The 16,914-nt window shown below is 39.8% G+C and overlaps 1 protein-coding gene across 1 annotated transcript in view; it reads right to left on the minus strand.

Moving 5' to 3' along the window:
• Nucleotides 1-16,914, minus strand: part of LOC136830374 (SUZ RNA-binding domain-containing-like) — a gene marked incomplete at its 5' end in the record, with an annotated part of 703,764 nt that overhangs the window by 3,501 nt on the left and 683,349 nt on the right. Inside the window, one exon of the mRNA XM_067089909.1 lies at nt 12,711-12,790. Coding sequence (XP_066946010.1) covers nt 12,711-12,790 — 80 coding nt within the window. The remainder of the gene's footprint in view (nt 1-12,710; nt 12,791-16,914) is intronic.

The raw sequence follows: 16,914 nt of genomic DNA on the forward strand, positions 1-16,914 counted from the left end.
AGTTTCAAATATAGGTGGTAGTATACAAACAAACATCAAAAATATGTAGAAACTGTCTATAACTATAACAACACATTAGCTACATCCCTAACTAAGAACAATAATAGTAACAGGAGGAACAACAGTTTAGCCAGAGTTCCCTGTCATGATTTTAATAGCTGCTACTCAAGTGAAAGTGGTAGGGGACTTGATGTAAGATTACATCAACATAGAAAGACTTATGATCCACATGCAGTGCTTTGGTAGCCCACATTTCTAATTCAGACCATAAAATTAATTGGGATGGTTAACATATTTTTCAAAAGTGACAATTCTCACATGAGAAAGTTGGTTGAAGGCACTGCCATAAACATGGTAAAACCTTGAGATGCTATTATGAATGAAGGCCCTTTATTAATTGGAAAAATTCCACACTACATTTAAGATTTTATTTTCAAAACTGATGCTGGCCATGTGAACCCTGAAGCCCTACACACAGCTGATGTCCCATTTGATGTTTCTGACTATAGCATCTATGCAGCAGAGGCAGATGAAAACACGATAAATGCAGAGGCAGCATTACAAGTTAGAAGATCAAGGAGGATGATGCAACTACCAGTTGAATATAAAATTACACCTACAGATGCCCAGACCTGTACTACTGAAATGATGGTTCATTACCCTCTTGCTCCCCTTTCTTAACTCTACCCACAAGAAACTACCCCCTCGATACTCTTACCGTTATTTTTTTTAGTAAACAATGATTCAAAAGTCCTTGTTTTCAGTTTTCAGCTTCTGTCAATACAGGCAGTCCCCGGTTTATGGCTGTCTTGGTTTACGGCTTTCCGACTTTACGGAACTTGGCTCGCGGTGCCGTTATCCTGATTTTTCAGCACCGTAAGCGGTTTTATGGTGCCATTACCCGGTTTTTACGGCGCTCACGGAACCATAAGGCCCTGTAAGTGCTATTTATTCCCATTATAATTTTGATGTTCCGGTATACAGCAATTTTTGGATTATGGCGCGCCATCGGGAACGGAATCCCTGCCGTAAACCGGGGACTCCCTGTAATACAGTTTATTGATATAATTTTGGATTTTTAATTAACTATAATGTACAGTACAGTGCTGTAATTACTAAAAGCACTCAAACCACGGTTAGTCAATTAAGTAAGTAAATATACTTTAGAATAAAATGGAAGTTACAACTACACAACTACATTTAGAGGCAATGAGTTAATGACATCCATTCTTAGGGTCTTGTTCAGTTTGAAATGACTTGCTGACAAGTTGCATTTAGGAAACTTAGACATCAAGGACTATTCAACAACCCTCCTTTCAAGATACTTATTGGATGTACATATGGTGTTGGCACCAAGCTACTCAATGGGATGATCAAATTCAACTTGGTGATCGAAGAGGGCATTTGATAAATTATACTTCCTAACTCACCTTCATGCTCACTCATTCCTGTTGATAATGATTTTCAACTTCTCAGAAATAATTTTTTTCAAGATGACAGGTTTTAGAGGGGTTATCAAGTTCTGGTCATACTCTGAACTACGTGAGGTTAGGTTCCAGAACCCCTCGCGCAAGACAAATTTTCGGGTAAGTTTGGCAGTCTCTAAAAATGCTAATAAATGCTTATTTCTAAAGTTTAAACACTAAATATGTCCCTAATTATGCTCCCAAATTATTAAGCTAACTTTTACATGAAATTAAAGTTACTGTAATTTCATTTAAAAGTCAGCTTAATCCATTACCCTTAAAAAAGCAATAAATGGTTGACATAAAAATAGAGTTGGAAGAGAGATTCTGTCTCTCTCCCCTTCCAACAAATCTATTTTTATAAGTTGTCTCAACCTCTTTTTAATAACTTCTTTATTCTGCGTCTCTTTCTCTTTGTTCTGAAATGCTTTTTCATGAACAAACAGTGTTTTTTATTTGGACTAATACAACTCTTAGTTATTATGTCTCTTATGTTTTAGAACGTATTTGCCACACTAGCGCATTTACACTTCGTAGACGGTACAGGTAAAATTAGATCAATTTAAACTATCTTCTGTACAGGTAAAGATGTACAGAGAAGTAATAAGTTGTAAAAATATGTGAGCGAAAAGCTGTAAAAATGTGTGAGCGCTGACTATAAATGAGAGAGAGAGAGAGAGAGAGAGAGAGAGAGAGAGAGAGAGAGAGAGAGAGAGAGAGAGAGAGAGAGAGAGAGATATTTTCTGTACTTGAAATATCAAGATAAATTATTTATGAATTATTATGGAGACAGAGAGAATAACATGAGAGAGAGATCGAGAAGTTATTCTTATGTTAGATATCAAAAGATGGAAATTCAGTATTAAACTAACTTTTCAATGAAATTAAAGTTACTGTAATTTCATTTAAAAGTTAGCTTAATACATTATTCTTAAAAAAAAAAACAGTTGCTGTAAAAATATAAGAGAGTGTGAAGATTAGTATCCTATTTCTCTCTCTCCCCATTCCACCGATCTATTTTTAGAAGTCTTCTCAACCTCGTTTTTAAAAACTTCTTTATTCTGTCTTTTTCTCTTTGTTATGAAATGTTCCATGTCTATGTTTTAGAATGGCGCATTTACAATTTGTAAACGGTACAGGTAAAATTAGATCAATTTAAAATTATCTACTTAGACACAGTTAGACATACAACTGAGAGAGAGAGAAACAGTAGAGAGAGAGAGAGAGAGAGAGAGAGAGAGAGAGACAGAGAGAGAGAGAGAGAGAGAGAGAGAGAGAGGTTGTCCTTACTGAGAGAGAGAGAGAGAGAGAGAGAGAGAGAGAGAGAGAGAGAGAGAGAGAGAGAGAGAGAGAGAGAGAGAGAGAGAGAGAGAGAGAGAGAGAGAGAAATTACATAAGAAACCTTTGACCCACTAATCACCAACACTCCCCCTTCTTGTCATGTTAAATCGACATGTCTGACAGTTTTGCCTTGAGCTTCTTACAAAAAGAGGAAGGAAAGATATGTTTGTTTAAAGTACATGTCACATACAAATTTTGTAATTACAGTTATATTATTATTATATTATGATGATTATTACTTAACCTTATTAATCTTACTAATATTTAAAAATTAGTATTTATTAATAAGTAAAAAATTTATTTATCATACAAAACAAATAAACATATACATGTACAATAAAAATTCTCTCATCTCGGTGAGAGAGAGAGAGAGAGAGAGAGAGAGAGAGAGAGAGAGAGAGAGAGAGAGAGAGAGAGAGAGAGAGAGAGAGAAATTATTACTTTTATTAATTAATTTTTCTTAATTTACACACAGAAGCTTGAAAACTTACAAATGACATAAAAACTTAAACATTAACACTTTTGCAGGGTTTCTCAGTATTCACAAATGTTTGCGTGTCCGTGAAAAACTCGCATGTGACAATTAGTTAGGTTCCAATAAAAAGTTTGCGTATCTGTGAATTTGCACAACTCGAATCGCGCAAGTTTGGGATATTACTGTACTGTATTCTGTAAATTCTAGCAGTCGAGGCTTAGGCCGCTTTATCAGGATCTCCATTTCTCTTCATAACTACATTTGCAGATATACTACATATTTCAACATTTATACTGGTTTCATACTACTGCATTTGTGGGATATACAATTTTATTTTTGCCACTAATATCAGACTTGTTTCATTCTCCAATATTGCAGCAAAAATATCATAGACAAATTTTAGTACTTCAGTACATACAGTATAGAGTGAACATCTTGTGACGTTCAGGCATTTAGTCATAGTTTTCGTATTGTATGAGACTGCACAAACTTATACTGTAAGGGTACAGAGTTGCTGTTTTACTCCCAAAATTTATTTTACCTTAACCGAATTCTATCCTTATCCAACAGGGACTTGGCTCTATTAAACCTGATAATCAAGAGATTACTGTATATGATTTTTTGAGATCCAAACAGGGTCAGGTATTTACAGTTTAGATTTGAGTATGTATCATGTAAGCTGGGCATCAACTAAGCTATATAAACTAGACTGCGAAATAGGCCTGCAGATATCTACAGGATAGAAATTAAAATAATTACACATTCTGAGATTCTTTTGTAGGGTCTAAAACTTGTCTTTGGAAAAGCACAATTCATGCTGGCTTAAAGCTTATGAGCTTGAAGTCAGTTTTCTGTATTTGCTTGCTGGTAATTTTTTTTTATAACAGAATGCTGGTTTTACTCTCTCAGTGAAGCCCAATAACAGAATTTTACTTAAGCCTCTTTAAAAAATGGCATCCAACTTAATGAACTGCTAGGTGGCCTGCCTCCTGGTAACTTTTCACTAAATTTCAGATATATACTGTACTGTCTTGGCAAAATGGCTTGCTTCCAAATATTTGTACAATATAGACAACCAAAACACCTGACAGCAGTAGCTAATTATCCTTGCAAAGCATAAACATTTTTGTGTTTCCTTTTTAATGTACTGTACTCCTAAATTCTTCATAAAAAAATGAGAAGCAACATGGAAATAAGGAATCAGGAATGGAGGTGAACTAAAAGTTTAAAAAGTGGGTACAGCTAGGGGGCAAAGGGACACTGCAAACAACCTTTGGTAGTGACTACAGTGCACCCACTAACAGCACTAAACCCCTCGTGAGAGAGAGAGAGAGAGAGAGAGAGAGAGAGAGAGATTGGGGCAGTTGGCAAGTGTCTATATGTATGCATAGCCTGTACACACAAATACAGACTGAAAAATATATGTACAGGCAGCTCCTGGTTATTGGCAGGGGTTCCGTTCTGACGGCGTGATGATAAACGAAAATCGCCGATAACCAAAAATCGGCGATATTTGGCACTTTTTCAGCGATTTTCCGAAAATTGATTAGGTATGTATTGGTGCCATAGACAAGCGCTGAAAAACCAGATCGCCGATAACCAGGGACTGCCTGTATAACACTATACACCTGTACTGTATGAAGTACAACACTATACTCAATTCTGATTGTGTCAATAAAAATAATGTACATAAGAGAAAGGTAGGGGAGGGGGCAGAGTAATATGATGCATGTGTACATATAGACATGAACACCCAAAATGAAGATTAACTTTGCTAGAAAGCACTCAAAACTCCTGCAAATGGCCTCTGAATGAAGTGTATATATTATCCTTAGTTAAAACAGTAAATAAACAAAAATATTATACAACAAAATATGGTCACAAAAATTCATTCCCCCACTGGCAGGCTACAACAGACAAATCATTGTAACTTAAATGTTGTATATCAATATTTACGGCATTTTCACTCTCCTTATATGGATCTGGCTTCCAGGGAACATTATTAGCTTACAAGAGTAATTTATGAGTCTTACTATAGCAAAAATGACATTTTTATGATAAAAGTTTTACATACACTTACCCAGTAATTATTAGCTGTAAGTTTCTAACTTGACGGCAGCTTTAATTTTGAAAATCGCAGTAGCGATAGTCTTTTGTTTATGTAGGTGACTAACCCCACCCACTTTCCAGGTAAGAGAGAGGAGCAACTCGGCCAAGGGCTTAACTTTTGCTTATGCTCTGTCCATGTAAGGGGAGGAAGGCAGGCTCCGTCCATAATTACTGGATAAGTATATATAAAACTATTTTATCATAAAAATGTCATTTTTATATAAGTAACTTACCCAATAATTAATTAGCTGAATTCACACTGACAGGAGGTGGGGATTCATGGACATCTTCTAACCCAAAACATTAACAGTGTTAATGAAATGAGAACAGAATAAAAAGGCTTAGCACTGAAACAATGCTTGCTGTTCCTTACCTGGTGAAAGAGCTGCGCTGGTAGATACTGCCTCTGGTTGGCGCTCATCTCAACAGAGTAGGGCATGGCAGTATAGCCAGGATAGCCTCTACTGAAGTGGGGACTCCACAGCGAAGGAGTAATCCAATTGCTACTGAAGCGTGATGTAAACTTTGCAATGGAGACATCTGATCATTATAAAAAACCACTACCCTACACAGAAAAAACTGGTGGGCACTCTAGGTACCTTGTACCCTCCAGGCTCCCCATGAACTCAACACCCTGTGCCAAGGCGAAGAGACAGAAGAATGGAAGTGTTGCTTCCTACATTCCCCTCCCGAACACTATGCCAGCTACAGACAACAGTCCTGGTGTACTGCAGTCTTCATAAGTCGTCTCGATGTCTCGCAAATAGTGCATAACAAAAACTGACTTACATTTCCAGAGTGTAGTCTGTAAGATCGAAGCAAGGGAAAGATTATGCTTAAAAGCCACTGATGTAGCAACTGCTTTCATGTCATGGGCTCTAACCTTTAGTAAAAGTAGGATAACCTCTCCAATATGAGTGTGTGCTTCCAGAATCAGGTCTTGCACAAAAAAAGATAGAGCGTTCTTAGACAAGGGTCTGGAAAGGTTCTTAACCGAGCACCAAAGATTCTTTGCTGGGCCTCTAATCCTCTCTGTCCTCTGGATGTAATAACTAAGCACTCTTACCGGATACAGGACTCTCTCCTCTTCCTCTGGACCTAGCATGTCCATTAAGCTTTTTATGGTAAAGGAACGGGTCCATGGCTGTGAAGGTTTCTCGTTTTTTGGTAAGAAGCCCAGAGTAAGGGAACAGACAGCGTCTCCCTGGGAAAAACTCACTCTCCTTGCAGTGGCTAGAGCAACTAGAAAAATAGTCTTCTTAGTCAGATTCCTCTGTGAGGATGAACACATGGGTTCAAAACATGAATCCGATAGCCAAATGAGAACAACGTCTAAGGACCAAGGACATGCTTCTTCCTTATTAACCTTGGTCACGTCGAAAGACCTAATAAGATTTGCGAGATCCTAGTTGGATGAAATGTCTAACCCTCTGTGTCTGAAGACGGAGATAAGCATAGCTTTATATCCTTTAATCATTGAAGAAGAAAGGCCCCTGGTGGATCTCAAGTACAGAAAAAAGTCTGTCACTTGAGTTATAGAGGTTTTGGAAGAAGTGATGTTATTCTTCTAAGTCTAACTACTGGCCACTTTGCCTGGTAGACTTTGCTAGTAGAATGTTATCTACATTTAGAGATAGCTTCCGCCACAGCTCTTGTAAAGCCCTTTGCTTGCAAGAGTCTGCGGACAGTCGAAACCCTGCCAGAGCCAGAGTGGATGTGTCCTGATAAAACCTCCTGAAGTGGGGTTGTCTGAGTAGACTTGGGATTGCCAGAAGAAGTTGTGGGAAGTCTCCTAGTAGCTCTAGTAGTTCTGGGAACTGTTCTTTCTGCAGCCAAAAGGGAGCTGTCAAGGCCATCTTGGTGCCCTGGTGTGACTGGAGCTTCCTCAGGACTTCCATTACCATCCCGAACAGAGGAAAGGCATACACACCCAGGCCATACCAATTCTACCAATTCTGCATCATCGCATCGGTTGCCCAAGCTCGAGGATCTGGTAAGGGTGAGCAGAACAGGGGAAGATGTGGTTCCTGGACGTTGCAAACAAATCCACCATCGGTTCTCCCCACAACTTCCACAGGTTGACACATACCCGACAGTCCAGAGTTCACTCTGTAGGGAGCATTTGCTTGCAATGACTGAGCTCATTCGCTAAAACATTGCACTTTCTCTAAATGAACCGTGTCAACAGCTGGGTCCGATTTTGATCAGCCCAAAGCAGGAGACTTCTGGCTGTCTCGCAAAGGGCAAATGAGTGGGTTTCCCCTTGGAGAGTGATGTATGATACAGCTGTTTGTGTTGTCCACAAGTACCATTACTACTTTGTTGTGGACTTCCTTCACTAAGTGTTGCAATCCCAAACGGATCGCTTTTAGTTCCTTTAGGTTGATGTGAAGACTTCTCTCCTGTTGGGAAAAGAAGTCTAGGTCGGGGTTCACGATGGATAGAGACTTTCCCGCCAAAAGTCTGCTTGCGGAGTTCCACCAACGTAGGTACGCCTTTACCTCGTGTCATCAGGAATATGCACAAGTCTTAACTTATCTTTCCATCCCAACTGATTCTTAGGAAGAATTGTATAGGTCTCATGTGCAGCCTTCCCAACCTCACAAACTGTTTGATCAACACCAGAGTTCCCAGGAGACTCATCCATTGAGTGGCTGAGCATGTCTGAAGAGAAGGAAAACGCTGACTTTCCTCAGGCAGTCAGCTATTCTTTTGGGAGGATGGGGCAGCCTGAAAATTTTGAGAATTGATCTTCATCCCAAAATAATCTGTTGAAGAGTCAGTTGGGATTTCTGAAGGTTCAACAGCAAACCTACATCCTGTGTCAACAGCAAAGTCCTTTGAAGGTCCTCCATGCACCTCTCTTTTGTGGGCAAATGAATCAACCAATCGTTCAGGTATAGGAAAATATTTACTCCCAGTAGATGAAATAAGTTGGCTAAAGGGGCGAGTACTTGGGTGACCCAAAAATGACTCTCAGATACTTCCTTGAGTCCTGCTGAATGGGAATGTGAAAGTAAGCATCTCTCGTGTTGAGAGAGATCATCCAGTCCCCTCGACAAATGGATGCTAGGACAGACTGAACTGTTTCCATGTGAAATTTCCTTTTTGTTATGTAGAAGTTCAGTACACTTACGTCGAGCACTGGTCTCCATACTCCTGTGAGGCTTTGGGTACCACAAATAGCCTGTTGTAAAATCCCTTGATCACTTTCTTCTCGAGAAGTGATGACACTTGTTTCAAGAGGACTAAATGCCTCTTTGATCGTACAGAGTAGGCCGTCAATTTGACGGGAGTGCTGGACAGGGGAGGCTTCTCTTTGAAGATGGAATATCCTTCCCTTGAAACTTTAATTACCCACTGACCTGCCCCTTTCATTCTCCGTCCCAAAAAATTGGAGTCTGGATCCCACAGGCGCATGAAGGACTGAATCCTCATTTACAAGCTGCAGGTTTGGAGGAGGGTCTCTTGACCGCACATGAGGTGAAACATACAGTTGCTCATGGTCTTGACTGCAATCCCTGCTTGCCACCTTGAAAGGGCTGAGGCTGAAGAGAAGATGAATTGGTAGGGGCGGCGGTCCACTCTCCCAGGCGTCTCGTAGATTGAGTAAGCAGGTCCTGTGTCGATTTCTCGTGAAGGTGTGAAGCAACTTCCTCCACTGTTGCTTGCAGGAAAAGATGCATATTATCCAAGGGTGAGAAGATAAGTGCTGACTTGTGTGAAGAAGTCACGCCCTTAGATGCAAAGGAGACCCAGAGCTCCCTCTTTTTCAGGATCCCCATGACATAAAGGGAAACATCTCCACTGAACTGTCCCTGACTGCCTTATCCACGTAGGAGAGAACACTACACCAATCAGCCGCAATATCTTGAGGAAGGTCCGAAGAATATCTTATCTTCTTTGCTAAGGCCCCTATGGACCAATCCAAAAAACTAAGGACCGCAAATACCTTGAACAGGTTCTTCAGTAATGGTCCATCTTCAACGCAGAGAACACAGCCTTTGCTGAAGCAAAGGCCAACCTAATGGGTCTAATTGATGAGTCCATAGAAGTCCCCCTGAGAGGAGGCAGCCACTCCCAAGGAGGGAGCTTCTCAAGTAGCATACAACCAATACCTTCTAGGTGAGAGATGAGACGGCGGAATACTAAAGCACGCTTTGCCTTGATGTCCTTTCTCTGAAAGCCAGTAATCCACTTCCCCCATAGCCTTCTTAGGCGAGGATGATAAGACCAACTTAGGAAGTCTTGACAAATCAGCAAGCAGGTCACTCGTCATGAATGAGGAAGCTGGAGAAGCAAGAGCTGCTGGGGCCAAGAAATCCAGAAAATTGACTAACAAATATTTCAGCAAAGCAGCATAAGCTGAAGGAGTGGAGTCCTGTCCTAAATCCTCCTCTTCCAATGAGGTTGGGGACAGCGAAGGATCTTCAGGCACTACTGCAGAAGAAGAGTCGACTTCTTAAGAAGACCCAAATTACTATCCAAATGCTTCTGAAGTGGTACCAAGGAAGGGTTTAAACTGGGCATTGAGTGAGACGGTGAAGACACCAGGCGCTTCAATGAAAAAGGCAACAGAACAGGAGCGGGCGTAGAACAATCCAGGCACTCAACCGTGGAAGAATGTATTGGCGCAGAAGGGCTCTTGGGCGCCAAGTAGTGTGTGGGCGCCACTGGGCGCTCAGCTACTAGCGGGCACTCAGCTGAGGAACGTGAATGATTGCGAGAGGAGCCTCACTTGGACGAAGAACTTGAGCACTTATGAGAAACTGAGGACGGTCTGTGAGCTATGGACTGCGAAAAAACATTCAGGACTGTCCCATTTGCTGCACGATAGTTGCAGACTACCAGACGGTTCCTTGAACCTCTTGCCGTATGACGGAGGGGACTGGTCCCTGAGTGACGTGCGTCTGTTTAACGGACAAAATTCGTCCAAGAATCTCCACTGGTGCCCATGAGTACGGCTAGAATCTTCCGAATTGGACGAGAGATGATGAACACTAGACACGCCTTTCCAACGGCTGTCTTTGTTGACCCCCAACGACCTCCCTTGGGCCTCCAGTATGCCTCCTCCTGGGGCTGGGGGAGTATGGCAGTGACTTCTGCCTAGGAGAGTTGGTGGTACAGGCAGCCACCTCCTCCACTAACACTTCACTTGAGCACTTTTCACTGAACTTGTCCACGAGGGCATACACTGACTCCCCCAACTGGGTCACTGTGCTAGCAAGAATATCAAACTTATCAAATTTTGATTTGAGGCTGGTGTAGCAACCTGGGTCGGGAGAGTGGGAACCAGGAGCAGAGATCAGTGTTACAGATGGAGGGCTGGAAATAGGAGAAATTACTTTAGCAGGGGAAGAGACAGTAGGAATATCAGCATTACTAGATTCTTGAGTCATGTCTTGAGTAGCTAACTTAACTTCGGCTCTGGAAGCCACTTTCCTTTACGATCCCTTTCTAACTTAGACAGGTGAGAAGCTAAAGTCTTCCATTTTTTATCATCCCATTCACAGCATTCCTCACATGTCAAGTCAACTGAACAGAATTGTCTTCTACATGTCGTACATAAAATGTGAGTAATAACATGCTTTAGTTAACCAAGTATTGCAGCCTCTGCTGCAATACTTAATATTTGATGTGCTAGAGTCTGACAAAGCTACTAGCTAATCAAGTCAAAATAAGTAAATCTACAAGGAGACCAACTGTCAAAAATCAGGAAAAAACACTGTCAACTAATTCAAATACAAAAGCCGAAGGCTACCACAGCTGAAAATACATCACCAAATGGTAAGAATCTCAAGCTGAAAATCAAAATCAAGCTGCTTTCTTAACACCGTGTTGTGTTAAGCCAGCAGAAACAAAGTGAAGCTTGGCTGAGTTGTTCCTCTCCCCTACCCCGAAAGTGCGTGGGGTTAGTCACCTACATAAACAAAAGACTATCACAACAGCAATTTTCAAAATTGAAGCTGCCGTCGAGTTAGAAACTCTTAGCTAAGTAATTACTGGGTACATTACTTATATAAAACTAGCATAATCAAACATATTTGCGTCACATTTGCTTGATACTACTACAAAATCTTCTGGTAACATGTGCAAAATATTACTAAGTTTTGAAGATTAAAATATATTATGTGGATTTAATTTTCTATTTTTATTTTTTCAATTTAGGATGTCTTGTTTGTGTGCTATTTTTAAAAAGTGTAACTTTGCAATAAAATTTTATTCTGCATTCTAATACAGGCAGTACCCGGTTATCGGTAAGCTCAGTTATCGGCGACGAAAATCGGCAATTTTAGGCACCGAAAATTGCCGACTTCTGGTTATTGGAGCTGATAATTGGGTATTGGCACCGATACATACCCAACAGAGGTGCTGATAACCGAAAATCAGCGCTAAGCTCAAAAATCACTGAAAAAGGGTTATCGGCGATTTTCAGTTATCATCACACCGTCAGAACAGAACCCCCCCTGATAACTGGGGACTGCCTGTAGTTCCTATTGTAGTGTTCAGTCTTCCTTTATTTTGGATTTATAAAAAACTGTCAGTCTTAAAATACTATACCAGATGTAGCCCCCATCCAACTGCAGGCACCAAAATGCAGTTGACCAAAAAATTTCTGATAAAACATGGCATGGCAGTTTAGCCCTCATATGTTACTTGGTAATCTGTTAAAAGTTTTTCAGCTTGCTACTATGTCAACTTCAAAAAAGCGTATTAAATATTAAAATCAAAGCACTTAAAAAACACTGAACACAGTATTTTGAAAAATGAACTGAAAATATTACAATAATCAATACATTGTATCAGACAAAGCCTAATTACTTCAGTGCACTGACTACAGTACACACAACACACAAACCAAAACAAAGCTTTCAACTTATAAAAGTGGTACAATTTTATATTTTTATTTTGCTAGTCAAAATTAGGATGCACCTCCGAGTCGGAATACCTTCAATGCCAGGGAATATGCTACTCAGTATCTAGCAAGTGGAGGCACAAGAGATCTAACCTCAATTTCCCAAATAACCAGTTCATGCATTACTGATAAATTTAAAATGGCCTCAATTTAACAAAATTTAAGTTTTACTTTTACTCTGATACAATACCAAGTAATTCTGGCTCAGTTTTCATAACATACAGTTAAAAAGTTGAAAGGGTAAATTCTATAAAAAGGAAAACCTCACAGTAGCAGATCAAATGTTGTTAAATTAAAAAAGTAACAAATGTTGTGCTTTAAATACTACAAACACAAATCAATTACGCTACCAACTTCCATTTGATTTGGGACTTTCAAGTGGATAAATAAGAACAGAACTTACCCCGTGACCATTGGCTCTTCCACCGATTTTGAACCGGATCCCATAATACGAAGTCGTGCAGCTGCATAGTCAGCTTCTCGCTAATGGAAGGTAGAAAAATCTTATATGAATAAAGCAAACTTTTAGAACATAGATATACTGTAACAAAAATAATACCAACTTTTATAATAAAACTGATTATTTCTATACTTAGCTAACATTCCCATAGCTCTAAGTTTCAGGCTGCAAGCTTGCTCTGCAATTGAGAAAATTGTAAAGAAAAAAAGAAGGGTTGTACCTGATATTCAAGTCTTTTTTTCTTCCTATTTGCCTTCCCTCCAGTATATAAAGGTAAAGCAACTCCATTTTCTGTGCGTCAGTTTTTTGTCAACTGGATTGTGGGATGCTGGGTGGTACTATAAATGCTAGGCAAGTATAGAAACAATAAATTTGAAAATTAAAACTGATATATTCAGAAATCTTGAAGAAATATATCAGGGAGTAAGGAGGAAGGGTAGAAGGATCAACAATGAACAAAGGTGTGTAAGTTTGCTCAGAAGTGCTCGCAAGGAACACTATGTGCCTATCTAGGCCTACCTGTTCCCCAACCTCTTCCATATCAGGATAAACACCATCTAAAAAAAATGTTTCCCACTTTCTTCTGCTTCCCTTCTATTCCTGTGCTTAACATAAACCTTCAAAATATGAACAGGCCAACTAGAACACCCTGAGCAGTAATCTTCCATGCCACATGCTTGAGCGATACACATTGGGCACTGTGTTTGTCATTCTTAGCCAAAGACAAATGGTTCCCACATTCATCCTTCCTATAATGTGATGAAGACATCCTACACAAAACAGTTTAACAATACCAATTTTCCCGTACAGCACAAGAAAGACAACTGAAATATTTCCAAAAACTACAGTACACTACCTGTGATGTGAACACCATGGTGGCAGAATACTAACTGAGGCACAAAACATGGAACTGCTCTATCCTTACCTACCTGAGGGAAGGTAAACCAGAAGACGAGATAGACTGGTAAACTATGTAAAACCCCTCTATTTTCATTTAATTTTTCTTAACTGAGCAAGTAAATATTAGGTAAAATTCCTTGATATATTGTATACATTGGCTACAACCACATGTAAAGTCAAAATAATACATACAGTACATAACACACAACCTACAACTTTTGAATGGACAAATGTATAAAATTTGGGCCAAATGGCCCAGTGCTGGAATCACGACAGCCATTCAGCACCATCATATTGCAATAACAATATGAATAACTTATTAAAAACGACACAAGCATGCACATGTGAATAGCATCCACATATCCATACATAAAAAATACAACTATTGCTGAATCATTCAAATGTTAAAAATACCAATTTCTTAAGATATAATGAGCTCAAGTAAAACTTTTTCACCCAAAATCTCAGCAAGAGATCTCTGGTGAAGGTTATACTTCCTCTTTTAAAAATCAGAATGAGCACACCAGAACATGCTTAACTGACAGTAACCTGTCATGATGAGCAATCACTGGTGCACTGCTATAAACTCTATGGTGTATACAGAGGTAGTGAGGTAACTACACATGATTCATCCTTGTGGATAACAACACATCTAATACCTTTCCAACAGTGAACCATCCACAAATAGCTTCATATAATCTTAACGAGTACTAACACATTCAGGGAATTTGAAACTAACCTCGTCAATGGGAGTACTCTTTGAGAAGGACTTTGAGCACAAAAAATTTCAGATACGACCCAAGGTGGGATATGAGGATGGTTAACTTCCTGGATATTTTGCATCTTATGAGAGATGCAATCTCCTTGCTCATTCAATGTACTTCGCAAAAGGTCACAAGTTTTAAACCAACTACGCGAATAGCTAAAATCCATGAATACTTAAAACCCTTCTAAAAACACTTAGAACTGCCTATTTTGACATGTCAAACACACGAAAAAACTCTAAAAATGCTTATACCTGAGTATTTGATTAGTTTTATCACAAAAAGTGCATTTAGTCATGAAAATATGAAAATACAGCAATTAATGAATATTTCTTGGTGAAAAATACCGCGAAAGGGCAAATTTTCCGCGAAGAGGTGAGTCCACAAATCGTGAGACCGCGAATACAGGAGGGTTTATCGTAAACCTCTGGGTAATTAACTTCTTTTAAAACACTGCAAGAAGGGCTAGATGGGGTAGATTTTAAATCACTGGTGGAAGGCAAAGTTGGGGAAGATTTTAAAACACTGCAAGAAGGGTTAGTTTGGGGTAGATTTTAAAACACTGAAGGAAGGGTTAGTTTGGGGTAGATTTTAAAACACTGAAGGAAGGGTTAGTTTGGGGCAGATTTTAAAACACTGAAGGAATGGTTAGTTTGGGGGAGAATTTAAAACACGAAGGAAGGGTTAGCTGGGGCAGATTTTAAAACACTGAAGGAAGGGTTAGTTGGAGAAGATTTTAAAACACTGAAGGAAGGGTTAGTTTGGGGCAGATTTTTAAACACTGAGGAAGGGTTAGTTGGGGCAGATTTTAAAACACTGGAAGAAGGGTTAGTTGAGGCAGATTTTAAAACACTGAAGGAAGGGTTAGTTGGGGTAGAATTTAAAACACTGAAGGAAGGGTTAGTTGGGGCAGATTTTAAAACACTGAAGGAAGGGTTAGTTGGGGCAGATTTTAAACCACTGAAGGAAGGGTTAGTTGGGGCAGAATTTAAAACACTGAAGGAAGGGTTAGTTGAGGCAGATTTTAAAACACTGATGGAAGGGTTAGTTGGGGCAGATTTTAAAACACTGACAGAAGGGTTAGTTGGGGCAGAATTTAAAACACTGAAGGAAGGGTTAGTTGGGGCAGAATTTAAAACACTGAAGGAAGGGTTAGTTGGGGCAGAATTTAAAACACTGAGGAAGGGTTAGTTGGGGCAGATTTTAAAACACTGAGGAAGGGTTAGATGGGGCAGATTTTAAAACACTGAAGGAAGGGTTAGTTGGGGCAGAATTTAAAACACTGAAGGAAGGGTTAGTTGGGGCAGAATTTAAAACACTGAAGGAAGGGTTAGTTGGGGCAGATTTTAAAACACTGAAGGAAGGGTTAGTTGGGGCAGAATTTAAAACACTGAAGGAAGGGTTAGTTGGGGCAGAATTTAAAACACTGATGGAAGGGTAAGTTGAGGCAGAATTTAAAACACTGAAGGAAGGGTTAGTTGGGGCAGAATTTAAAACACTGAAGGAAGGGTTAGTTGGGGCAGAATTTAAAACACTGAAGGAAGGGTTAGTTGGGGCAGATTTTAAAACACTGAAGGAAGGGTTAGTTTGGGTTGGGGCAGAATTTAAAACACTGAAGGAAGGGTTAGTTGGGGCAGAGTTGAAGGAAGGGTTAGTTGGGGCAGATTTTAAAACACTGAAGGAAGGGTTAGTTTGGGGCAGAATTTAAAACACTGAAGGAAGGGGTAGTTGGGGCAGATTTTAAAACACTGAAGGAAGGGTTAGTTTGGGGCAGAATTTAAAATACTGAAGGAAGGGTTAATTGGGGCAGATTTTAAACCACTGAAGGAAGGGTTAGTTGGGGCAGAATTTAAAACACTGAAGGAAGGGTTAGTTGGGGCAGAATTTAAAACACTGAAGGAAGGGTTAGTTGGGGCAGAATTTAAAACACTGAAGGAAAGGTTAGTTGGGGCAGATTTTAAACCACTGAAGGAAGGGTTAGTTGGGGCAGATTTTAAACCACTGAAGGAAGGGTTAGTTGGGGCAGAATTTAAACCACTGAAGGAAGGGTTAGTTGGGGCAAAATTTAAAACACTGAAGGAAGGGTTAGTTGGGGCAGAATTTAAACCACTGAAGGAAGGGTTAGTTGGGGCAGAATTTAAACCACTGAAAGAAGGGTTAGGTGGGGCAGAATTTAAAACACTGAAGGAAGGGTTAGTTGGGGCAGAATTTAAAACACTGAAGGAAGGGTTAGTTGGGGCAGAATTTAAAACACTGAAGGAAGGGTTAGTTGGGGCAGAATTTAAAATACTGAAGGAAGGGTTAGTTGGGGCAGATTTTAAAACACTGAAGGAAGGGTTAGTTTGGGGCAGAATTTCAAACACTGAAGGAAGGGTTAGTTGGGGCAGATTTTAAAACACTAAAGGAAGGGTTAATTGGGGCAGATTTTAAACCACTGAAGGAAGGGTTAGTTGGGGTAGAGTTTAAAACACTGAAGGATGGGT

This window comes from Macrobrachium rosenbergii, chromosome 46, assembly GCF_040412425.1.
Source record: "Macrobrachium rosenbergii isolate ZJJX-2024 chromosome 46, ASM4041242v1, whole genome shotgun sequence".
Taxonomy (NCBI): Eukaryota; Metazoa; Arthropoda; class Malacostraca; order Decapoda; family Palaemonidae; genus Macrobrachium; species Macrobrachium rosenbergii.